Source organism: Syngnathus floridae, chromosome 4, assembly GCF_059516105.1.
Source record: "Syngnathus floridae isolate MCC-2025c chromosome 4, RoL_Sflo_1.0, whole genome shotgun sequence".
In the NCBI taxonomy this organism is placed as follows: domain Eukaryota; kingdom Metazoa; phylum Chordata; class Actinopteri; order Syngnathiformes; family Syngnathidae; genus Syngnathus; species Syngnathus floridae.
The window spans coordinates 13,431,528-13,457,263 of NC_142416.1; the positions used below are offsets into that span (position 1 = coordinate 13,431,528).

Here is a 25,736-nt window from a genome sequence, read left to right on the forward strand (position 1 = left end):
TTGTCAATTGGAAGAGCATTGAATTGTTCTGCTTGGATGAACAAATATGTGCTTATTTTGTTGTGTGTAATACCAACAAAAATGAGAATGGGACATTTCTTGCAACTCACCTGATCATTTCTCACACAACTCTGCCATCGTACGGTGGTTGAGATCGACTAAATTGGTGCTATTGAGCATGAAACATTGCTTACTCTGTCTCTTGCTCAATGTCAGCTGGGATAGGTAGGACATTTTACATAAATGACATTTTATGCAAAGAAATGTTATTCCCCTACCAGCAAGATTGCTGTGAACCTACCAACCCAGGCTTATTTTTACTAAATATTAATATTTCACCAAATATCTCAAATTCACACTGTTGACACTTTAGAATTTTTTTTAGTTCCCAGTGTGACTTTGATTTTTTGAACAAAATGAATGTCACAGAAAACTAGCACGCACGCACCCGAGCTCCTTTCAACCTTCAGATCATTTCGTCCCATGATCCTTTGCGCGAGTCTGACAAGTGGATCCAAGATGGCGTAGAAAGTAAAGCTAGGTAAGTATTGACTTCCCATTTTCAAAGCTTTCATTTTCTTTCTTTTTTGAAGGCTGATGTAAATAATTGCTTATGCGCAGCATTAGGAAAATAAAGCATGTTTGGATTTTATGCGTAGACAACAGGGCGATGCCATATAAAATATATGCGCCAATTTACCGTAGCAGAATCACAGGCCCGAACCCGTTTTGTTTAGGCAAACCCAGTTTAGCCAAGCTAGCCAGCTAACATTAACCCAGCAGCCTGCTACTCTTTATTTAAGCTTTCAAGGTTTGTGTTGCGAAGATGCATGTTTTAACAAGCGAGCAAACTTGCAATCGCTGCGCGCCTTGTTAACGGCATTGCCGTTGTGCCTGTGGAAACGCGGCGCGATGGAGACATTTTCGAGGCTTTGAAACGTCACCGTTTGTTACAGTCAAAACAAGTTTGCCTCTCAAAGAGAAAAGTAAGCCCTTACTCTACCACTATCCCATCGATTTTAAGTATAACGATCTTCTGATCTTCAAATGTGTCGGCTAGTTTTGAAACGGCGCTGCACCATTTCGTCAAACCGAGAACAATTTGGTTATTATTGTTGTTATTATTATTTTACTACTAAGCTCGCTGGTCCGTTATTTCAGCCAGTACAGTGATGGGCTTTTGTTCTCTTCCTTGTGTAATCTCACACAAAACATTGCAATCCTCAATATTTTTTTGCCGTACCAGTTCAATGGTATCCTTGTCTCATTTCAACTTTGTGTAACACTTTCACAAAACACGCAGTTGTAATAAAGTGCTGTGCACCAAAGATAAAATAGTAACATTGTAATAATATTACAATCATAAATGACCAAGCATAATCTTGTCTCATCCAAATAGATTTTTAAAATGTTAGTTGATAAGAGGAGATAAAAAATAGAATTCTCCATTGACTGGCATAAAGGTGCCTGAATTATAGATGTTGCGATCACAGTGTACATAATGTTTCTCAGTTTTGCTTCAAGCTAAGTTTGCAAGTAAACAAGCTACTTTTCCAATTCTCCTGCCCCATTTTGTCATCTCCCTCTCTCGACTTTATTATAAAAACAAGCACAAATACACTTCTCCGACGATTACCATGGCCAGAAATTCTGAAAACAGTCCACATAAGGTCTATATGACATAAAAGATGTACAATCAACTATAAATGACAAAAAGGGTGAAAAAGAGAAAAATTAGCAGTGTTCTGCCAAACTTAAAAGGTGCTGTCTTTTCAGTGTTTGATTTTTCATACCCTTTAACTTCTCATAGCAACTCCATGGCAACCAATTTACCCCTGATTTTGTAGTTGTGGTTGGTGATGTTTCTCATTTGCTATTAAAAAAAAAAATCATTGTCAACAGGTAGCAACTGAAGCAAGACAAAATTTCAATGCCCATGCTGATATTGCATGCACCAGCCACAACAAATGGTAAATCTGCAAAAGTGAATATTAAATACTGAATATTTAGCGTGAACTGCATGAATGTAACTGCCTTTTGTGAGATGATAGTCTTCAACTTCACTTGTCATTGCTATGTCTGATTGTAGTTTCACCAAATCAAGATGCAATAATAACTGTATGACCCCAGTCAGAATAAGCATTATGGATAATGGTTGGGTTAACAACTTGAAACCAACCACCACGGACGGCTGTGTCCAATTTTCAACATGCACATATATAAGGTTTCTCTCGAGAATGTATTTCTTTGTTCACACCATAAGGAAAACCTTAGCATGACTTTGAAGTCATTGTTGGTGGGACGATCCATCGTTATGGTTTCAAGAAATGAAAACGCAAAACACATTCAAATCACAAGCAAGAACAAGTAGCGTTTGGAAATATGAGGAATAGAAAGTTTTAAGAAATTTCATATCAATAAACTGCTAAACTGATCTCTGAGGGGCTACTGAGCCACCTGTAGCTGCAATCAACAAAAAATGTCTCCCAAAGAAATCTGTAATCATTCACTTTGTTTCATGAAATTTACTAATCCAAAATAAAATGATATCACCTACATTATTGATCATATTAAGATGTTTGATGGAATAGTGGTGATGAGTGCTGGTCTAGTTAAAGATCCTCCTCTGTCATGTCGTGTGTCCTTAAGTATGACTGGTATTGAATCCCATGCACCACAAATCTGTACCGCACCAGTTCAAATGCGAAGGGTACCCATCCCAACATGCCTCTATATCTGTTGTATCTATATCTTTGTTGATGTGCCCCCCCCCCCCCCCCCAAATCTTCCCCTCACAGAAGTTTTGTCCCTGAGTCATGGCGGACAGGAGAGCGGAGAAATCATGTGAAGAAGCCAGCAGATCCTTAGTCAGGCGGGACTATGAGGCAGTAGTGAGCCATAGCACGGACACCTTGGCGGTCCTCGCTCCCCAAGTCCAATCCACAGGCGCCCCACTCTCACCGAACCCGCCTTCCGGAAGCCTCCGCAATCGCGCCCTGCTTTACCGCATCGCTGCCTTTCTTCAGTTGGTGAGTACAATGCTGATCAAATGTCTTGTTATACATCGTCAAAATTGAAATAGTCCCTTTTACAACGCAATCTTCATTTGTACAGCATTTTCACATCAGTTTACGCCGTAATGAAGCGCGTTGCAAAAACAAAATAGCAATACAACAGGAAATATTACATAAAACACTGGCAATAACTATCCCTCCATATGCTTTGTTGTTTGAAGCGGTTATAGATTAAATAGGAGAAATTCAAAGTCTCCTTTCGGTAGTTGATTAAAGGCATTTGCTCCAGCTAAGTTTGAAATATATCAAACTCTCATAAACAATAGCTGTAGTGTCCAGTGACTGACAGACAGACAAAGACAGGATGGTTCATTTCTCCTGTCCCATATAGATCCGCTTCAATTTCAACTGGCGACTCAAGGCACAACTCCGTGTATGTCTAAAGTATATTTGTCGTGGCTGTTGTTCAAATTATTTTTTTCTTTCACAACAGAAAAAATATGATGAAGCAGATCAAGACTGCAAACATGGTAAGCATTTTTCAACTCTCGAGTACTTACTCATACCAGTAACCGATGCCATGAACACTTTTGGGGTGACGACAAACTACGGAGGTGCAAGGAAAGTTGGCGTGCATCATGAGTATGGATGGCTTTGACTTTGCATGTACAGTGCACTGAGTAGGAACATTCTACATTGGATTATTGTCTTAGGCATTATGTTCTTGCTTTTCTGTCTAACCTAGTTCTGGCAGAAGATCAGACCGCGGGAGACAGTTTGCTCCAGGCCAGCTTGAACTCTATGCAGTTGGATGGCAGCCTGCGGGATGTGGCCAGCATCCTTTCTAAAGCCTTGTTTGGAGAGCCAACGGTACGTTGAATGAACATGTACTATACATTGTGTACTAAACGGTTCAGATAACTGATGGGTTGACAAATGTATGTTTAAAGCCATCTTTGAGTGTTCTCGTTCTAGTGTTAAGATATTTGATTATTGCTGTAAGAAAATTCACCATTCCTTCCACTCCAAAACAAAGCATGTCCTTTAAATACATCTTACAAATCATTGCTGTAATAAAATTCTCCATCTTCTTTTGCAGAATGGCATCGTTGCAAAGGACATATCCAGATTAAAAATTCTGTTTTCAGAAATCGAGGTCAGTTTCAAACTGTCATGCACCTCATTGCCATGCTTACGCTCTATTCTTGTTTATGCTCTTTTGCTGTGTTTTAATGGCTGAATACTACAAGCGAAAGTAATATTGGCAAACTTGTAACTGTATCACTCAGGCTCATTTGTAGCTGTTTTGAATCTAATACTCATTTGGAATTCCAGTGGTCAATTAATATCCATGCCACAATAATTGTCTGTCTCCACCTAACCATTACTCCATCCTTTTTTTTCTATCAGGCTATAAAAAAGAGTGAGATGGCACCTGAATACACAGATGACCAGGAGGAGGGTAGGCAAAAGTTTGGCAAAATTTGCACGCAACTTTGTGGTCTGCAAAAGGTTTTAATTCAGCCTCGTTGACTGTTTAACTTTGTGTACGCTGACAGAGGTACAAGATGGCTGGCAGTTCAGGCCCCCTCCTCGAGGAGTCACCAGCAGTGAAGAGTACACACTCTGTAAAAGGTTAGAAACAAACACAAATGTGGGTCTCAAATTGTGAAAGTATTGTGAGTTTGGATGAGTGTTACATTGTCAGACTGATGTTGAAAGGCAAATGTTATCTTCATCTGCATTTAACTGTGCAGTATCATGTCGATTAGGCATTCGTAATTGAGAAAAAAACAAGAAAAAAATTTTTGTTGTCGAACTAGCACCCAACCACACTGCTCACATTTCCTTCAGGTACTTGGAGCAGGGTCTGTGTCGGTATGGGGCCCAGTGTACGTCGGCCCACTCGCAGGAGGAGCTAATGGAATGGCAGAAACGCTACGCATCGCGCCTCATCCGTCTCAAACAACAGCAGGAGAGCAAACACTTCACTGAAAATTACATGGAGACACTAATTGAGAAGTGGATGAACTCTCTGTCTCCAGAGAAAGTGGTATGAGATAGAAAACACACTTTATATACTATGGACACTTTTATCTTGAGATTTGAATTTGTTGCACTGCTTATGATGCTTATCTGCAGCAAACTGACCACAGGCTATAGCAATAGAATTCATACCTTAGAAATAACTTGTTCTTTTTTTCCATTTATTTATACCATAACGCATTTATAATCCCTCCTGCCCTTCAGTCCCAATGGAGAATTATTTTCCCCAAGTCTGCAATAATTAACCTGTAGAAGTAAAAAAAAAAAGTATAGGCATTTCACCTAATTATTTTTCTCTTTCCAGCTCAGTGATTGTTTAGAAGGAGTCGCTGTTGAAACCAGCTCAAGCCTCTCTCTAACTGTCACCACCAAAAAATCCTTCCACTCTTGGACCTTTTCACTGCTCTGCAAGGTACGGGAAAAAATTCTGTGCTTCATGAGGAATGTGCATTTGACTCATTTTCCTTGATTGAATATTGAGAATTTTCAAATGTTTTTCATTATTATTATTATCTTGAATCCCTTTAAAATTATGTTAATCTCCACGTTGATGTAGTTTGTCAATTTGTCACTCTCACTCCTTACACTTATGATACACCTATATTGATAACCACCCAATGCTTATATCTGAATTTTGCCATTGTGAATGGAACAGTATTTCAAAATGCAATGTGTTTTCTGTTCTAAACCACCGTTTTTCTCTTTTCTGTCATCTGTGTCAGCCTCCCAGAAAGCTATATCGCATAGCCCTGCTCTACGATGCCCACAGACCACATTTTTCCATCACAGGAGTTTCCGCTGGGGAGCAGATCCAAACTGTGTCTGCTGGCTCTCAAGAGTGGACTCCTCAAAAAGAAACTGCAGGTATGTCATTTAGTATATGATGCACAACGTCAGAATTCAGGACCACATCACCTTCCTCGTACGCATCTTGAATTGTCTATTCAGATGACCCATGCTACTTTTTTCCCCCAGCCACCACCCAAATTGAATTAGCAATTAAACTGATATCCGCATCTGGTACCAGTACTTGCTTTTCCCTGGCTAAAATGTTTGACAGAGCTCTTATATAACAAGTGTACTCCCTTCGTATGTTTTATTAAATGCCATACAATGCAGAGTGTCAAGTTTATCTGAAACGGTTGACAAATAAATTCAGGCCTTTTCATTCCTTGTGATTTTTGCTGTATGGACAGTGGCGGCAGACAATGGCATAGACCACTGTGTCTACAAGGTCACCGTGGACTTCACAACAGAGATCTTTGGCACCTTCAGACAGACAATAGTTTTTGACTTTGGCTCGGAGCCAGTGCTGATGCAACGAATCATGGTGGATGCTGCCTCTATTGAAGGTATGTCAAAAAGAAGCTTTATTGTCAGATCCATCCATCTGTACCGCTTGTCCCCGCGGGGGTCGCTGGCGTGCTGGAGCCTGTCCCAGCAGTCATCGGGCAGTAGGCAGGGGACACCCTCAACCGGTTGCCAGCCAATCGCAGGGCACACAGAGACAAACAACCATCCGCACTCACACTTACACCTAGGGGCAATTTGGAGTGCTTAATCGGCCTACCGTGCATGTTTTGGGGATTTGGGAGGAAACCGGAGTGCTTGGAAAAAATCCACACAAGCACAGGGAGAACATGCAAATTCCACACAGGGAGGCCTGGAGGTAGAATCAAACCCGTACCCTCTGAACTGTGAGGCGGACATGCTAACCAATGCGCCACTGCCGCCTTGTCATATACACAACAAAGTTTAAATTAAAAAAAAAAAACACCACACTTAACTGTTTCCTTTTGTTTTCTAGATATTGAACATCTGATGGCAGCTAGACAGCAGCTTTTGATGACTGCCAAACGTTGGGACTCTTCCTGTAAGACTTTGGTTGGATTCACACCTAATGAGACCATGTGTGATCTGGAGCGCAGCCTTCTTTCACGCTATCAAATCCCACTGTCGGCGGACCAGCTCTTTACTCAGTCAGTTCTAGACAAGACTCTGACCAGAGAAAACTACCAAGCCCGGCTCCATGACCTTCTCTACATAGAGGAGATTGCACAATTTAAAGAAGTTAGCAAGTAAGTAATTTTTTATTCTTCCCTTATTGTATGGTGCAATGGCTTTCCTATAAACAGGTAGGTGCACATAAATAGATAATAGTCAGTCAGATCTACAACAATAAAGGAGGGAATAATTTTTGTCGGCTTACAATATTGGCAGTGTTGGAATGATATTGAATACCAAATTACTTTTCATGCCCTTTGAGCTTTCTTATTCCACCAGATATCTAAGACAAAGTAAATAAATCTTGTTCAGGCACAACTGGATGAAAAGTGCAAGTTATCTTATAAAAATGCTGGCAGTTGGGATAATAGCAAAGCTACACCGCTGTGTTTGACAGTCCTACTCAAATAGTGCCCTTGTGAATTTTGAAATTGGATGTTTGAATGAATCCTAAAATGGTGTGTTTTCAGCCTACCACAAGGTGTCAGACTTCTCACACACAATAGACTTCCAGTGAGGTCTAATAACATGGCTGAGATGATATTTCAGAGCAGGGCTTCTTTTTTTTTTTTTCCTTTTAAACTTTGAATGAGCAGACCAAATTTGTTCCCTTAGTGTTACACAATCACTACAATCTACTGTGATTTGTGTTTACAGGCCAAATCAGATTTATTTTTTTTATTTGATACCTTGATTTTTCGAATTATGATGGTCCACTGGTTTGTAAATATGTTAGTTGGTCCTCTAACTTTTTTTTTTGTCTCCCAAGGTTTAACATCAAAGTAAGCCTGCAGCTGGTATCCAGCTTCATGCTAACTGGCATTTCTGTTGGAGCCAAGTATGCCCAAAATGGACAACTTTTTGCACGTTTTAAACTTACAAAAACACTGTCTGAGGTATTGTGTGAATAGATTTCCCATTGTAGTACCGCTAAAGATCAACATTTTGCGTTCTCTGTTAGCTAGTTAAATCCAGCAGCATTTCTATCACCCCTCAGGACACACTGGCTGGACGACTAGTGATGACCAAGGTGAATTCAGTTCTCTTCCTGCCTTTGGGCTTGGAGGGCTTCAGCAGCCAGCCTCCTCCGGGGGTTAAAGAGCGTGTCTACGAAGCTGTGATTGAGGAGAAGACCAAGGAATACATCTTCCTCAGGATTTGCAAAGACTGCTGTGATGAACTTGGACTACTGCCTGACAGAAAACTCCAGGTTTGCAACCTAATGATGCCTTATATATGACCCCCCCCACTGGTTCCTAGCTGTCTCCCGGTTAAGAAAGTTCTTGATTGAAGATGAAACCTCCTATCTCGTTACTGTGGGTATAGCTGTTGATTTAAATTGTCTGTTTAGTCAAAGGATCATGTTGTGTATGCATCAGGTGGAGCTCCAGTTCCAGCTGAACAGGCTTCCACTGTGCGAGATGCACTATGCCCTGGATCGCATCAAAGATAGTAAAGACAATAGCATTCTCTTCCCTGATGTAAGCCTTGTCCCGACCATCCCCTGGAGCCCTAACAGGTAATTCTCGCATTACACACATCAATGCTGCAATTCCTCCAACCGAGTAGTTTTGTCGGAAGCGTAGTTTGTCAAACGCAACTTGTAACTGCAACATCATGCTATCCTCACAGAGAGCCCGTGATGCCAATTTATGAAATGACCAATTACACTTTGACTCTCTGATCTGTCAGGCATCATGAAAGCGCCTTTCAGATTGTCATTTAATAACTGAAGTCAAGGGCAGACACAATATGAAGCCCTGCAATTTACTAAGCTTTCGCTCAGCTATGCTCCAGATATTGATTGTTGTATTCGATATGAATTTTGATAGAAAGATAATAGTCTTAGTACTTATCTGTTTGGAAGCCATTCTTTTTTTCTTTCTTTGTCATTCATGGCGGCTCTTTTCCCAGTGTGGTTGTTTGTGCATCCGCAGAGCTGGCTAGGTAGATTTTGTCGGTGGAGACTGGGCTAAATGCCAAGTCGAGTAGAGACCGTTGGCATACACGAGGTTTTAGTGGCTCTATTTCAATAAAACCTTTATCAAATCATTACTGAACCCATCCTTCTCTGTCCCTCAGGCAGTGGGATGAACAGCTGGATCCACGTCTGAATGCCAAGCAGAAAGAGGCCATTTTAGCCATCACGACCCCTGTCACTATCCCCCTGCCCCCAGTCCTCATTATTGGACCCTATGGCACTGGCAAGACATTCACTCTGGCACAGGCTGTCAAACACATCCTCCGCCAGGAAACTAGCAGGTATGCTTGTTTATTGGATGTTATTTGTGCCACGTTTTGGCCAATGAATTTGTAATCGTTGTTAGTCCCAAACCCCCAATTTTCCTAAGCGTCATTCTTGATCACTTTATTTGTTTCATTTTGTTAGTTGTTTCCGAAACATGACATTCATCCCACTTTAAAGTATTTTCTATTTTAATTTTTATTGGTGGACAAAAAAAGAGACCCAGGTCATTGTGCAATACAAGTCAACACCACAGCACTGCTCTTAAAAAGTGAATAAATGAATAAAAAGATAAATAAATGAATATAAATATTGAATGAACCAATTGCTTGTAAAACCAAGTATTATTAGAACAAATTCGGACTTCTTTATTTTTATTCCACTGAGTACGTTTTACTCCCAGTATTTGGATAACTACATTATACCTAACATTTTGAAATCATAGTATTAATTTTTTTTCTCTCACTGACTGTATCGGTGGTGAATTTGCTTTCTCTAATTTGATTTCTCGGGTCATGTGGAGACATTTGGGTCATTGTTGGATTGTTGTTAGTGAGTACTCTGTACAGGTAATTACGTAATACCTCTTTATGGAAACAATGCCATATACCAGGTCTCAAATGAATGAAATACTTTGTTCTTAGATCTTAGGGGGGAAAACAGGCAGCAAATGTAATATTTTTATCTTTTGCCTCTGAATGCATGTAATATTCAATGTTTTGGATGAATTATAGATGTTTTAAAAGCCAAGACAGAGGTTACCATTTTAGTTTCGTGACATACACTCAACTTCTTTTGTTCGTCTGTCAGTAGCTCATCATGTTGCTGGTTTTGAATGATTTAGCAACCTTGTAGCTGAAGTACCTATACAGTTTTATAGGTTGCGTTTTAAACATGTATTGTGTTGAATAATTGTACAGTATTTTTGGAATGATATTTGAATTAAAAAAGTTTAGTGTTTTGATTAAAAGTAAAATGCGGGTTGCATTGCAGAGTAACTACTGGTTAGTGAATTGGAATGCTAGCATTAGATCAACCTTAACATTGCTCAGGTAAGACCTCCCACTTTGGTTTGCCTTTGAGCTGATTTATTCTACTGTTTTGCCCAGCAACATAATTCAAATTGGCTTCGCAGCTCACTCTTAAATGCCCATGTGTAAACACAACAGTAACATCGCTGATCTTTGGTTATTGAACTTGTTAAAAAAAGCAGGTGGGGGGAGAATTTTGGTATTTATTTCAGGCACATTATGAGCAGCTTGGGGCACAATATTTGCAGCAAGTTCAGTGTATGATTTCTCTGTGGCTGGTCTTTTGTCTCAGCAGGGTTCTGATCTGCACCCACTCCAACAGTGCAGCTGACCTTTACATTAAGGACTACCTTCATCCTTACGTTGAAGCAGGCAATCCACATGCCAGACCTCTCAGGTATTGAGAAGCGCACTAAAGATATCCATCATAGCCATCAGAATAAAGCATATTTAACTCATTCACTTCCATTTACAAGTCTATTGCATTTTTTTAACACGGATGGGAGCACAGCTGATGCGATTCCGCTAAATGTCAAACTTGGAAACAACTTCACAAACTAAACAAAAGCAGTTTATGTTCGTTTTGATTAAAACCAAAAATATATGAAAATAAGTCTCAAATAAAAGGAAAGTGACACTTAAAATTCAAGAACTCTTAAGTGCAAGTTATAATTGATTTTAAAATATATAATGAGAGATTGACAAGTATCCAAATTTGATTAAATTGAAACATTAATTCTTTTTTTTTCCTCTTTTTCCAGGGTATACTTTAGGAACCGCTGGGTGAAGACGGTCCACCCAGTGGTCCAGCAGTACTGTCTCATCGCCAACACACAGGTCACTTTTAAAATGCCCACCAGAGATGACATCCTCAGGCATCGTGTGGTTGTGGTCACCCTCAGCACTTCCCAGTACCTCTGCCAGCTTGACTTGGAACCTGGTGAGTCAGAATTCATCTCATGTACTTCAATAAAATCCATTTCTCTGCAAGGCGTGGCACAAATGCATACCTACCTGAAGAAATGAAATGCCGTGAATTGCACAGCATAATGTATTGGAGCATTTTTCAGATGTGGAAATTCAAACTCGTTTGAATAATTAAATAGTTGTTGCATCAAGAGTTTAAAATTTATAAATATGGTTACTCTGTGTGTCATTGACCGAAGATAAATTCTCAAATGTTCTTAAGATTCTCTTAGGATTGGCATTGCTCTGTACCCTTGTTTATTTGTGGTTTGACATTTGGACATCTATTTATTTATTTATTTTAATGTGAAAAATCCAGAAATTTGTAACAACTGATATTATACACTGATGTTGCAAAGTGAAAAATATTTGCCGTGTCCAACTTGGCTGTATGTAAGCTGAACTGGTAATCTTTTACAAGTATGTGTACAGCCATTTAATTAAGAATATTGTTTCTTGAGCATGGTGAAACAGCTGAAGAAAAGCCGTGTTTATCCGGTTAGCTGCAGTTTCTCGACTCTGTTATCTTGTCCTGACACAGGGCTACTGTTCAGTCAGTGATGAAACTCATTTATGTAGCGTTAAAAGACAAGCTAAACGAACCACTTTGTCAGAGCAAGCAAATGACTGCTTCTTAATGTCAGTGGGAGGGGACTTTGTTGCGTGGGAATGCCATCTGCCAGTTTTAATGTATTTTTACATCATTAGGCTACTCCCCACATTCCATCTCTTGGGCTCGCCTAGTGTTTGATGGTGATGTAAACAGTCGAAAACCTCTACCAAGATGCTATCACAAATCCTCAAAGCTATGCTTGGGTACTTCGGAAAGATGTCTAGGCTGCTTTATGTTACTAATCAGCTTGATTTATGGCCTCAAAGTTGAATTTAGGATATGGATAAAGTATTATTGAGAGAATGGAGCAGATACTACCTACATTTTGATTATTTAATTGTTTCGTTAATTCTGCTTTTAAGAAAACGGATAAACGCACTTTGTTGACTGTTTTTAGATGTACTGAACAACAATAGCACATAAAACATTCATGTTAGTTTTAAATGGTTGCTTTTTCCAGGTCAGATGTATTGCAGTAAAAGGCAAGCGACTGAAGTGAAAATGTGCCAGGGTTTACGTACATAAAGTGAAGAACTTGCCATTTATTATTAAATGGTTGTCGTAAGTGCTGATCATTGTGGCAGTTTTTTTGCTTGACACATCATGACATTTGAACTGTCATTTATAAATATAGCTGTTATCTGCAGAGCCATGACAGATAACAAAAGGTGCCTAAGGATTGACCTTTGCGGGACCCCACATGTTATGGCCATCCAATCAAGTTTGAAACTTACTATCACAAAATAGCTCTTTTTCTCCAAGTAGGACCTGCTCCATTTTCGAACTGCATAGAAAAAAAAAGTTACAAAATTACATTGAGTTTAACATGAGATTTTCATAATGAAATTGTACTTCATTGACTTTTGTATAAGTTATAGCAGTCATTTATCAAAAATGCTTTGTCCATTCCATTTAGGCCTGTTCACTCATATCTTGTTGGATGAAGCTGCCCAGGCCATGGAGTGTGAGACGATCATGCCTTTTGCCTTAGCTAGCAGTACCACCCGCATTGTGTTGGCTGGAGACCATATGCAGGTAAGTGCCCAAAAATGGCTACAGCAGAATATTGATTTCTGTGCTGTACATTTGGATGGAGGAGGCACGGCAGCGCACTGGTTAGCAAGTCCGCCTCACAGTTCAGAGGATGCGGGTTCAATCCACCTCTGGCCCTCCCTTTGTGGGGTTTGCATGTTCTCCCCGTGCCTGCATGGGTTTTCTCTGGTTTACTCCCACATTCCAAATAACATACATTGTAGGCTGATTGAGCACTCCAAATTGCCCGTGGGCCCGAATGCGGATGGTTGTTCATCTCTCTGTGCCCTGCGATTGGCTTGCAATCTGTTCAGGGTGTCCCCCTGCCTACTGTCCGATGCCAGCTGGGATAGGCTCCAGCACGCCCGCGAACCCCATGGGGACATGCGGATGGATGGACATTTCTATGGCATTTGACCTTTGTTTACATGCTGGGATGTCTTCACACTGTCAGACCTTAATAAAATCAAAATACTTTTGAGGGTGAGCGGAAGAGCTTGCTGCAAATATTAGCCCTGTTTTTTTCCGCCCCAATCATAAGAAAACAGCCTTGTTTGAGCTGTCCAAGCAGCTCAGCCACAGCGAGTGTGAACTGCAGCGTCAGTGAAGCTTTACAAGTCCACATATGGATTTATAGCTTTATATTTCCTTATCTCCTGCTTTCTATAAATTGCAGAGGATTAACAGTGTAGTGAATGACAGCTTTACAAAATTCCACATGGCAAATTAATTTCAATTGCTTAGTCTGTTTGGTGCACTCAATAGTGGGTTTAAACTGTTACCAACCACCTGTGTGCCAATTGTCCATAACTGCATTGCCTTTCAAATTATTATTTTTCTATTGCATTTCCCCAATGTAACCATTTCTACGTTGTGCTCATAGGTTTATTATTATATATTATATATTATATTATTTAAAGAAAATAGTAGTGATCAGGGATTTTTTTTTATTTATTTCTATTTATTACATTTGAAAAGCCTTTCTGAATAGCCCTATAATTACACCAAACACATCACTAAAGAAAGTAATGAATTGCTCTCCCTTTAGTCATAATTTTTCCGGGATTGCCAATATTTCGGAAACTCATGAGCGCAACTTTAGCTGTGCGTTCCAATTTTAACTTAAGCCTGTATGTTAATCTGTCAAACAGTTGCCATCTTTCAAGTTCTATTTAAAAAAACTAAAACTACATGGCTAGAAGCGTCTTTTGCCAAGGCTGCTATCTGCAAAGAATGCTCTTCATGTAGGCACCATTATGTTATGGCATTGCCAATCAGTCTTGACAAGCCTGATAATACAAATATTTGCTTCTAAAAGGTATTGTTGTGCAGATAATTAAAATAACCAAGCTACTCTAATTTCCTTTTCAATCTACAGCTGAGTCCATTTGTGTACAGCGAGTTCGCCCGTGAGCGAAACCTGCACGTGTCCTTGTTGGACAGACTATATGAACACTACCCTTCAGAATTCCCGTGCCGCATCCTTCTGTGTGAGAACTACCGCTCCCATGAAGCTATCATCAAGTAGGTGTGAGCCCTCAGTGCACTGGCCTTGGAATGGCGGTGGGGTGATGAGATGCTTAATAGAGGAGAGAGAGAGCGAGAGAGAGGAAAATAGACTGACTTGGGTATTCAGAATGCTTAGTCTCATGAATAGGGCAATGCTCACAGATATTTCAGATGCTTCAAAAAGTTACAGTTTGACCTGTGAAAGAACATCAAATAAAAAAGAACACAAAGTTGCAAGTTGACATGTTCAGTTCTAAGGCAAGGTCTTTTTGCTCTGGTATAACCATATATGTATGCAAATTTGACATTATGAACCTGATAACCAGGGAAGCTACTACTACGATGTGTATAAACTGACTTAGATTAAAATGTTGATTCTTTTTGTCTTATTCCTGCCTATTGTTTTCACGTACAGCTACACGTCAGAGTTGTTTTATGATGGAAAGCTGATGGCAAGTGGAAAGCAGCCCTGTCACAAAGATTTCTATCCTCTAACCTTCTTCACTGCACGAGGAGAAGATGTCCAGGAGAAGAACAGCACTGCCTACTATAACAATGCTGAGGTATTGAAGACTACATTTGATTTTTACTTCATTTTCCACAAACACCTGAGTACTATGTTTAGTTAAAAAAACGTTTTTTGTTATACAGGTGTTTGAGATTGTGGAGCGTGTGGAGGAGTTGCGCAAGAAGTGGCCAGTAGCTTGGGGAAAGCTGGATGAGGGCAGCATCGGAGTGGTTTCGCCGTATTCGGACCAGGTCTTTCGCATTCGGGCTGAGCTCCGAAAGAAGAGAATGCATGAAGTCAGTGTGGAAAGAGTGCTCAATGTCCAAGGTGAGAAAAACACCCTTACCAGGTTACCTTTTTTTTATGCATGCCATTTAGTATTTGTGCAGAACTCTTGTAATGACACCTACAATTAGGTGTCCCTTGGTCAGAAGCATTGAAGTGAATTTCCATTTGTTGAAGGCTGACTGGAGTGATCTAAGGAAGTGACAAAAGTGTCTTTTAACACGCCTCAGTGCCTCTGGTGACATTGGAAGCAAATACGAGTTTAGATCCTATGTGGATTCTTGTCATTCAAATAACTAGTAATTTATCCTATTTTTTTGTAGAAATTATTACATATGTTTTATAAGCAGTATGTTTTATGGACTTAAATGTTAGTGTCACAAGATACACTTTAATTAAGCAAGACCACACACTATAAATTTAAAAAAAATCTATTTTCAAAAAGTTCGGACAATGATCATTATGAAATTGGGCCAATTATTTTTTTTCTTTTTACAAATATGATATTGTCAATATTGTCAATCCCATTTAAAATTGAGGTCCCATTTAATGACCCTTTGAGGGGCAACTGCATCCCAAAAGCCTTGGTAATATTTATCCATCATATATTGTCTCCACAATTTCCTTTTTTGAGATACTCATAATATGTATTCTCATTGGGAATGTGAGCACACTACACTACCCTGGTATGTCCCACTGTAATTATAAGCGTGTATATTAACCTCCACATCATCAATTCTCATTATAAGGGGTATATAAGAGCTTCGAGCGTTCACTCCCCTGATCAAGCATCATACATCTTCCACTTGCATCCTATCCAGATGCTTTCTTCAGGTCATTAAGCCCCTCATTAATTGCACATAAAAGGCACGGAGACACATACACTCAAACAGCACTCTGGTTAATGCCAGAAAGTGAATTAGAACAGGGCACATATGTTAGTTTTTGTGATCTAGTAGCGATGTCCAAAGTCATTTATTGAATAATTACAGGGCCTTGCTTTTTTATTATTCATATTCGTATTATTATTATTATTATTATTATTATTATTACGGATTTTAGTGGGTTCTAATGTTTGTGGTGTGATTTAAAATAATTTGCTGTTATTTGAACTATTTAAATTCAAGTGAATATTCTTTAGCGACAAGTAGCTGTGTGTATTTATTTATTTTTTTAAATGAGATGCCAGTTTAGAATGAGCACTCAACCAAGACATGTTTGTAGGTAAACAGTTCCGGGTCCTGTTCCTAAGCACGGTGCGGACGCGGCATACCTGCAAGCGCAAACAAACAGCCATCAAGAGGAAGGAGCAGCTTGTGGAGGACTCCACTGAGGACCTGGACTATGGATTTTTGTCCAACTACAAGCTGCTCAACACAGCCATCACCAGAGCTCAGTCGCTGGTTGCGGTCGTGGGAGACCCAATTGCACTGTGCTCTGTTGGACGCTGCAGGTAAATACAAGCTGTCTTTCATACCATCGGCGGATTTGTGAAAGTATAGTACTTCTATAGTTTTACAATATCATTTTAAAAATCCCAATTGATTTAATTTCAGCTAGAGAAGTAATAGTAGTAGTTTAGAGCAGGTTGTACCAGATGTTTTGAAAGAATTTATCTTTGACTAACACTGTATTGGAGTTGTGATACTTCGGTTAGAAACCACTGAAGAAGACTTAAAAGACGTTTCTCTTGATTCATTTTCAGAAAGTTCTGGGAGCATTTTGTTTCCATCTGCCATGAAAACTCAAGCCTCCATGGCATCACCTTTGAGCAAATAAAGACCCAGTTAGAGGCCCTGGAGCTAAAGAAGACCTATGTTCTCAACCCTCTGGCTCCAGAATTCATCCCCCGTGCCCTCAGGCCCCTGCAAGGGCACCCGCCTTCACAGGCCCTACATCCCCACCACCATCCCCATCCTCAGCATGTGCAGACATCCTCCACAAAACAGGCACAGCAACAACAGCAGCAGTCACCACCTAAGGTAAGGGGTGGATGTGTATTTGTGTGTGCCTGTGTGTGTATATGTGTGTGTGTGTTGTTAGAAAAACATGCAATAACACCTGCGGATTGTATATATCAAACTCACTTTCATATCCAGTGATATTGCTGCAGTCTTTGTTGTTCACTGTGTACACAAAACAAGATAGGGCCGTAGGTAAAAAAATAGATTAGTCAGTTGCTATGCAGTGCACGGTAGCAATGTTTTAAGCAAGTCCGTATTTATGGAAGCTCTAAATTGTGTGACTAAACTGCCCTGTTGTTTCATGTACCCAACCCCCAATAGGAAATTGCTTTTATGGCCATTCATTTAATGAACAAGGGTGTGTTTTTTTGGGTTGTTTTTGTTGTTGTTGTTGTTTTTTATAAATATGTGCCTGTGTATGTACCCGCTGTCTGCCCTGAGGTAAAGGTTAACGAAATCGCCACTGCTGCCAACATGCTGCCATCACCTACTGGGCCTAATGAGCCGCAGCATCAGCTGGATTTAGCAACACAGACATGCAATTAAGCAATGAAACACTTGATCCTATGATGCTTCCCGTAAATGTCATTTCAGCATATGCAGCATGTTGCTTGTTGAAAAGGTCATCCCATTGTTTGGGTATTCGCGAGTCACATATTGTTACAAGTGTCATTCTAGCTTTTTCCGCAATGCTTTTTGGATTAGCTTTCTAATATGGTTGGCATAGAGGTTCAATGTCTCAATGCAAGTTTATTAATGCAGGTAGACACGAGACAGATGGAAATTATGATCGATTTGTCTTTGGATATTACAGCATTAGATCCGTCGGAACATAGTTATACAATGGAGTCTGAGCTCAAAATTGGATTTGTTGTTTGTTTTGCAAGACAATAGTCTATTGTTCAGCTTAATTCCTGCTTACCCATAACTAATGAAAAGGTGCTGAAAGTGCAACCTGTTCCAGTCAGGACCACCCTGACACTCGTGGCTTTACTTTGGATGAGCTCCACATAGCCACTCATGTGACGTTTGTCAAGTCCCCCTTTGTGATTTTCTAATGATCCTTTTATCTTGCAGGGCAAACATGCCAACCACACAGAGCACCTTCCACCTGAAGGTTATGGTGAGTGTTTTGAGTTATCTTCTGATAGTCTGTGTAATTGATGCTATTTCTGAAGAGTAAAGTGCATGAAACACATTGCCAACTCAACAGCAGAATTATTGTCATGCTGAGTGCATGTACACATTGCCAACTCAACAGCAGAATTATTGTCATGCTGAGTGCATGTTGAATGTTCATGCACGTCTGGCAGCCACGATTGCTAGAGGTGAAATAATGACATATCACCATCAATGTCTTAGAACCTCAGCTCTCATTAAAAAGTAATAAGTGTCAGTCACTCAGAGTAGTAAAAGATCCTTTGGCAATCCCATCGAACGTGTAATACGTCGAATCACTGACTTGATATGTCTTCATTTCACACACATTTAAAACATAAGAGGAGGGAAATAAATAAAATACAATAAACAACACTCCAAAGTGCCATACCCAAGTCACAAAAAAAAAATAAAAAATGCTTGAAGCCGAGTACCTATAAATAGCAACTACAGCGTCTTTTCTACTCCTCTCTCATTGCAGTCCAGCCCAACCCAGCTGTTCTAATGGGAAACCCAATCCAGGCATTTACACCCCCCGTGGGTGCCGCCCCAGCTGGCTTGGGCAAGTCACCAAGTCCTGTTCAAAGGATAGACCCTCACACAGGCGCCAGCATCCTTTACGTTCCAGCAGTATATGGTGGAAACATGGTCATGCCTGTGCCGCTTCCTGTAAGTTTGTGCTCAATAACCAATTGACAAATATGTGCAAGCCAAATATGGATAAAGTAATCTAGTACTTTCAAAGAGCTGACATTTTTTTCAATCTTTAGACTAGATAAGAAAGATGCTCTTATTTGTGTATTGTCTTTTTTAGTTGCCATGGCCAAGTTATCAGAACCGCTTTGCTGTTGACCCGCGAATCATGAGCCACCAGGCAGCCATGGCCTACAACTTCAACCTCTTGCAGGCCCAGAATCGAGGCTCTCCTATTCCTTGCAGTGGAGTGGTACATCCCTCTCCCCTTGGAGTGGGACAACCGAGCCCTGACACAGATCTACAGTCGGATGCAGTCAGAAATGGCATGCTTTGATTTTTGTTTCACAACAGTTTTTAAATTCAAGGAGGATTTATGCTGCTAACACTGTTGTTGTTGACTACTTTTTAGGAAAACTAGAAGGATGTCCAAAGTCGGAGCAGACACCTGAGAGAAAAAACACAGAAATTAAGGATAAACAGGTACACTGTACATAATATTTTGTCTTCCGACCATATACGATGCTGTGCCTTAGATAATTCTGATTCATCATTTTGATTCCGGTTCCAAGCAATTCTCAATTCCAATTCTTTTTGAGGTTAGTCTTTCATAAATCAGGAAGTTGTCTGCAGATAGACAAACAAATATGCAAAATTCTCTGAAATGTTTTCACATGTAGACTGGAGAGCTGTGCTCACTGTAGTGTATATTATCAGTCTTAAACGATTACAGGGACAATCCAGTTAAACGTAGTTACAAGCTTGCAGCTCATTTGCTGTATACAACTGTGTCTTTTCTCAACTCCAGTCTCCAGTTGTTAAAACACAACGTAGTATATATATAAAAATCATAGTTAATTGCAAAACATTGTTTTCCTCTGTTTTTCAACAGGGCGATTTTGACACAGGTCGAAGTCTGGAATCACAGCCCGATGGTATAGCTGGTTTTCCAAATGCACTGCTTCACCGAAAAGACCCCTCGGCTGGTCAGAGAGCACTCAATTATCATCTGGCACCACCCAACCCTGCCTTCCCAACACATCCTGTCAGTGGAAGATCTCTCCCCCAGCAGTGTCCAGTCTCAAGGCTCCCTTATCGGGTCAACCAGCCGCAACATCCACCGATGGTCCAGCAGAGTCAGCTCAGCCCTGCCTTCCCTGGTGGGGGTCACAGCGCATCCTTCTTTAGTGGCAATATTGCCCCACATAGGGCAATCCAGTCTCCCACTTTAGATGTGCCAGAATCAGGAAGCGTTGAAGAGATGGGAGGCTCTATTAGGACTTCTGTGGCCCACCTGGGGGGTCACCACCCAAATCTATCACAACACCACAACAGAGTCAGTAGCTTTGGGGAGGAAGGACAAGATGCACCGCATTCAGATGGTCATGGTGAGTTGTCTCCAATGCATTCAATTTTAGCTCAGTCATTTGCAAAATCACAAGGGCAGTCATTTTAGAGCTAATGTCATGTCTTTTCAGATCTGCGACGGCCCTTGGCTCTGGAGGTCCTGAACCAACAGCAGCAGGCTGCCAGGCTTGGCCAGTGGAATGAAGCAGCAGGCCCTTTCCTCCCAGGGGGTGTCGCCTTCCCCTTGCCCCAACAAAACCCCCACCTTGCTCAGCCACCCATGACTCGCTTTTCTCATCCGTTACACCGTGCAGCAAGTTGGGGCCTTGGTGCCAACATAGAGGATGATGCTAATTCCACTGGTCCACCTTTCAACAGGTTAGACCATACATAGAACTGTTTTAAAAAGAATGGATTGAATTTGCAGTTTAGTCTCACCTTTAGTTATATTGATGTCAGATTTTTCAAGATCTCATGCAACGGATTTTCACTCGACAGGTACACAGGCCTCCTGAGAGAAATCCCCCAGCACGAGTCACCTGAAACCAGGGAAGCAAGTGAAATTCAACCCCCTCCTCAGTCTCGCCTTCTCCAGTATCGCCAGTCCCGTGCCTCAGCTGACCCTTCATCTTCTTTAGCTGCTTCTTCAAATCATGCCGGCCCATTTCCGTCTGGACCTTACCACCACGAAAGCGGACGCGATCACCTTAACAACAACAACGTTCTCAACAACTCAGCTCTGCAGCAGCATACCGTTGGAAATTCTCTTTATAATAGCAGTTGCTATCAGACACCAGCGCACCCTGCCAGTCCCCCTGCATCACAGGTCAAATACCTTTTACAGGAGACCCAGTGGTCCCATGGTGGAGGCACATCTGTGAGCCCGCCACAACAGAGCCACCTGTTAGGTAACCAGGCCCACGGCCTTCCATACGGACTGCCCATCATGGCACCACCCAGCAGGCAGGAGCAAGTCCATCTGATGCAGCTTCACCATCAGCAGCAGCAACATCATCAGCAGCAGCAGCAGCAAAGTCAAGACCAGGAGTCCTACCAGTCATTGTCACCCAGAACATCTGCAACCACTGCCCTGCACAGTGTAGATGAGGTAGATGTCAAACATTTAGTTGGTTTATGCTTGTTGTATACTGTATTGGATGCAAAGCAAAACAACAAAATGCAGTTGTACAAAAAATGGAGGTGTCAGGTTAATTCTTCTTCTTGGAATTAATATCTAATTGTAGATATTTTTTGCAATCAGCTGTTTGCATATAAATTTTAAAATTGGTCAAAAGACATTTTTCTTCCATGAATATCCTCCTGCATTACATACTAGTATTTTACTACTTATGGCACCTTATTCGTGTTATTGTTAATGCTGATTATGTTTGGATGAGACTGAAGAGCTCTGTTGAAGAATGATGTTTAGGGCTATAAATGTCATGTTCTCATTGGGGTACGATTGAGAGAACATTGATCTTTTTCTTATCTTTTCCATCTTTTGTCCTGTATCCAGTATGAACCCAGAGGTCCTGGTCGGCCCCTGTATCAGCGCCGCATTTCCTCCAGCTATCCAGATCAACCCTCACTTGCCAATAGCCACAATGCCATGTCCCAGCAGTCCCAGTCCTGTGCAGGAGACAGAAGTCAGGACCACCTCCATCCGCACATTCAGCAGCAGCAGCAGCACCCACCCCCTCCCTACAGCTACCCCTCACATGAGCTCTGGCCCAGTAACGGTGGCGGTCCCGGTCCATTCCAGAACATTCCATGTAATGGAGGCGGGACCCTCACTCATCATCGGGAACTTCTAGGTAGGCTATTTCACAAGAGGTGTTTGCATGTATGTGTACAGTAGAAAATATATGGCTGCTAACAAGGTTAATTTTGTTTTGTTAAAGGGTACCAAAATTTATGTTCAGCCATGAGTTTGTTTTTTGAATTAATTCTGTTCTAGGGCACAAGAGCATTGTCAGATTACCATTGTCTAATTTTCAATACATTTGTATTGATTACTTCTAATTAATTACTGCAAATTCACATTTTTAAGTTAATTTACAGATACCAACAATTTTGTACATGTGTATCTGAGTAAACAATGCGTTTCTCATATTTGTATGCAGCATATATGATGTTCTCTTTTTGTGTTTGTCAGCTTCCAAGGCCCTCCGTCAGATGGAGGAGCAGGTAAAGGCAGAGCCACCGGCAGCACAGCAAACACACCCCCACACGCTAAACTCCCTTCAGCACCCTGGACAGTTCCCGCCCCTCATGTCCAACAAGCAGCAGCCACAACAGGCTCCTGCAGAGCCCGTTCAGGCAGCTCCAAATCTAAACAAACCACCTACTATGTCCTATGCCAGTGCTCTCCGCGCTCCGCCCAAACCACGAGCGATTCGACCTGAGCAGGCCAAAAAGAACAGCGACCCACTCTCTCTCCTGCAGGAGCTCACTATAGGGAGTTCAGATGGTAGCAATGGCTACTATTCCTACTTCAAATGAGTGTCACCCTCTACTTGTATACCCCCTAAAACATTTTAAAAAAACAAAACAAAAAAAATTGAAAAATCTTACCTGAAAATACAAAAAAATAGTGCAGTTTATTTACAAATCGTTTCGATCAGTAGGTTTGTTTTCTGCATTTTGTTGCATTTTAAACCTTTTATTTGTAACCGTTTATCCTGTTTCACATATCTGTGAAAAAAAAAAGTATATATAATGAATGCATTACCAGTATATATACATAGTCATTATGTATATATGAACATATATACTTATATTATCTACAATTGTATATGTACGTAATGCTAAGGAAAAAAAAGTATTAAAAAAAATTTAAGAAATTTTGGTTGGCCACTTAGCTTTCTTGTATTTTTACTTCCATATTGAAGTTAGTTTTGCTGTTCACTAAACACACACGTTGGCAGTTTCGTCGAGTTTTCACTTGATTTGTTTTTGTACTACTATAGTTGTGGCAAGGGTCAAAAGCTAAGTGGTCAGCTGACAGAATCTACATGGAGATGTGTATAGAAGTAGACAGTTTCCTCTAATCTGTACATTAAAGACAATAAATGACTGAATCGTATGCCACAGACATGCCCTTAAATTATTACAGACCCTTGTTATGTTTTCAGATATGTTGGACATTCTGCACAGCCAATTAATCCAAATATTCCACATTTGGCTTCTTGAAGCGTTGTCATGTATGGACATTTTCCCCTCCATTATTCGAGCCCATTTTGAATCTTTAAACAGGGAATCGGTGGTGTCGTCATATTCTATTGAGAAGAAACGAAACAAATATTGCTTTTATGCTTTACGTTTTAGGCATCAGTTAGAATTTTTAATAAAGTTTTTCCTGTGGAAGCAATCCCCTCTCACTGCTCTCATTGTGGCTGCTTGTTATTCAATTTAGTCTCGCTAAGAACAGGAGTTGTGGTGGTTGTATTTGGGCTCGACAAAACCTCCAATAAAATCTGATATTGTTACAGAGAGCATAAATGAAATGTGCTGTTAGTAGAAGGACAAGAAGGTCTAACGATTTGGAATGTTGCAGTACTGTGATGGTTTGTGAATGTGAACTGGAGGGACTTTGAAGCCAGAGTGGAGTGGCATTCGGGATAATTGGAAAGACTTCGCGTCAAAATGATTTGTTTTGTTTTGTTTTTGGGATCTAATCACACGTTTGTGATAAACATGTACTGATATGGCTGAGATCAGACTGTTGCACACACTGCTCATGTTTTCCCTAAAAGACAATCTACCGACAATAATGTGAACACGGCATCCTTAATCAACCTCATAATGACTTTCAATTTGCTTTTCGTTTGCTCCTAATTGGTTTCTAAGTACAAAAGCGCAGTCAAAAAAAAACGACTAGTTTTATTTTGTTTCTGTGGGAGAGGTGGGGGGGCTTTTGCTTCCTATTAAAACAATTTGCTAGCTGGTGTACTGAGAGCACTGCTAGTTTTTAATGAATGAAAAACAAAACTGCTATTTTGTCCAATAAGATAAAAAGTTGGAAGCAGCAGCTATTTGTGTTCACTGCCCCGTCTGGCTCAAACTAGTGACGTCATCCCACTGTGCCATGATTTTTCATACAGCAGTTAAAAATTTTTAAATTTGAAAAGGGACCTCCTCGTCTTCTTGTGCTGGTATTTTCATTGTATCGCCGAGGTGTAGGTTCTTGTCACTTATTAACACCGGATAAACGTATACTTGTGTATATGCATTTTCTAAGTATTGACGAACCCTAAATTTGAGAATTTTTGTAGATGCTATTCAAACGAAGAGATATGTCCTTTTTAATCATGCAATTTCACAAAAGTCAAAAAATCCAGTTGGTGGGCTCAAATGTCGACATGTTTTTTGTTTGGTTTTTGATGTTCAGAATGACAACTTGTTGTTTCACACTATCCCCCCACACTGTACAATACTTTAGATTTCTGTTTCTGTACTACAATCATGATTTTTCTTTTTCTTGCATGGTCATTTTTTAATCCCTATTTTTATTTGTATCAACTGTGGGTGGCAAACAAAACTTTTGTTCAACTCTTCACAGTCAAAACTTTTTGGTGTATTTGGTGTGTACAATGTGACATAAACCAGCTATTCTATTTTAGTAACATGTCATTCAGCAATGTATCAGTCATGTACTATGTTTTGTGTTTCAAGCGGGGCTCAAGCTGAGGTTGCTCCCTGATGTGTCTGAAGCTCATTGGCTGAACTTGTGCAATACTAATATTTCACTGCCTCTCCAGCTCCGATTGTTTTTTGTTTGTTTTTGTGGCAGACGGCATTGAGCCAAAGACTATTAGACTATTACATTTTTCTCTCTCCCCCCTCATATGTGTTGCTTGGATTGAAATGTTTTGGCCTCCGCTTTTGTCTTTGGAAGAACCCGAGTCAAGCAATTTGTGAGCGGAACACGTGGGGAGCAACTTTGGCCCAGCCATCAGAGATAGATCAGTGTGCCCCATCTCTTTCTGTCATCATGTTGCTCTCATCTGTTACTCCCTGCAGAGACTCTGTAGTGACTGGCACGTCCATCCACCACACACACCCCAGCCCCAAATGGCTAATCCCTAATGTGGGTGCAAAAGTACTGAATAGATCCGTTTTACTCTTTTCCATTTCAACTGATGGTGGTTATAATAAAGGATTTAGACTGTGTTTTAAAGGTTATTTACTTTGTTTCTCTATTAAAGTGTTTTTATTGAAACACGCTTGTTTTTTCCCTCAGAATTATCTTCTACTAATGGCTTGTGTGAGTTTATGAATGTCTTTTTAGTATTCAGGCCCATTTTAAAATGTTATTTTAT

At 40.5% G+C, this 25,736-nt stretch overlaps 1 protein-coding gene across 3 annotated transcripts; it reads left to right on the forward strand.

The window, feature by feature from the left end:
* Nucleotides 1-469: 469 nt before the first annotated feature.
* On the forward strand, nucleotides 470-25,636 carry helz (helicase with zinc finger). Of its 3 annotated transcripts, XM_088373400.1 has the most exons (34): nucleotides 509-541; nucleotides 1,903-1,970; nucleotides 2,799-3,029; nucleotides 3,508-3,544; nucleotides 3,760-3,884; nucleotides 4,114-4,170; nucleotides 4,425-4,476; nucleotides 4,574-4,649; nucleotides 4,869-5,067; nucleotides 5,365-5,472; nucleotides 5,783-5,924; nucleotides 6,257-6,412; nucleotides 6,868-7,138; nucleotides 7,834-7,960; nucleotides 8,062-8,274; nucleotides 8,444-8,583; nucleotides 9,147-9,326; nucleotides 10,633-10,737; nucleotides 11,102-11,280; nucleotides 12,836-12,954; nucleotides 14,330-14,475; nucleotides 14,876-15,023; nucleotides 15,112-15,295; nucleotides 16,478-16,706; nucleotides 16,959-17,235; nucleotides 18,295-18,340; nucleotides 18,857-19,044; nucleotides 19,190-19,394; nucleotides 19,481-19,551; nucleotides 19,961-20,456; nucleotides 20,547-20,793; nucleotides 20,914-21,523; nucleotides 21,932-22,229; nucleotides 22,571-25,636. In XM_088373400.1, exons 3-34 carry the CDS (start codon nucleotides 2,817-2,819, stop codon nucleotides 22,915-22,917), a joined length of 5,991 nt encoding a protein of 1,996 aa, XP_088229526.1. In that variant the 5' UTR covers nucleotides 509-541; nucleotides 1,903-1,970; nucleotides 2,799-2,816; the 3' UTR covers nucleotides 22,918-25,636. The 3 variants fall into 3 exon arrangements, with proteins under 3 accessions (XP_088229525.1, XP_088229527.1, XP_088229526.1); XM_088373399.1 differs by lacking the exon at nucleotides 1,903-1,970 and having other exon boundaries at nucleotides 470-541; XM_088373401.1 differs by lacking the exon at nucleotides 1,903-1,970 and having other exon boundaries at nucleotides 470-541; nucleotides 10,636-10,737.
* The last annotated feature ends 100 nt before the right edge of the window (nucleotides 25,637-25,736 follow it).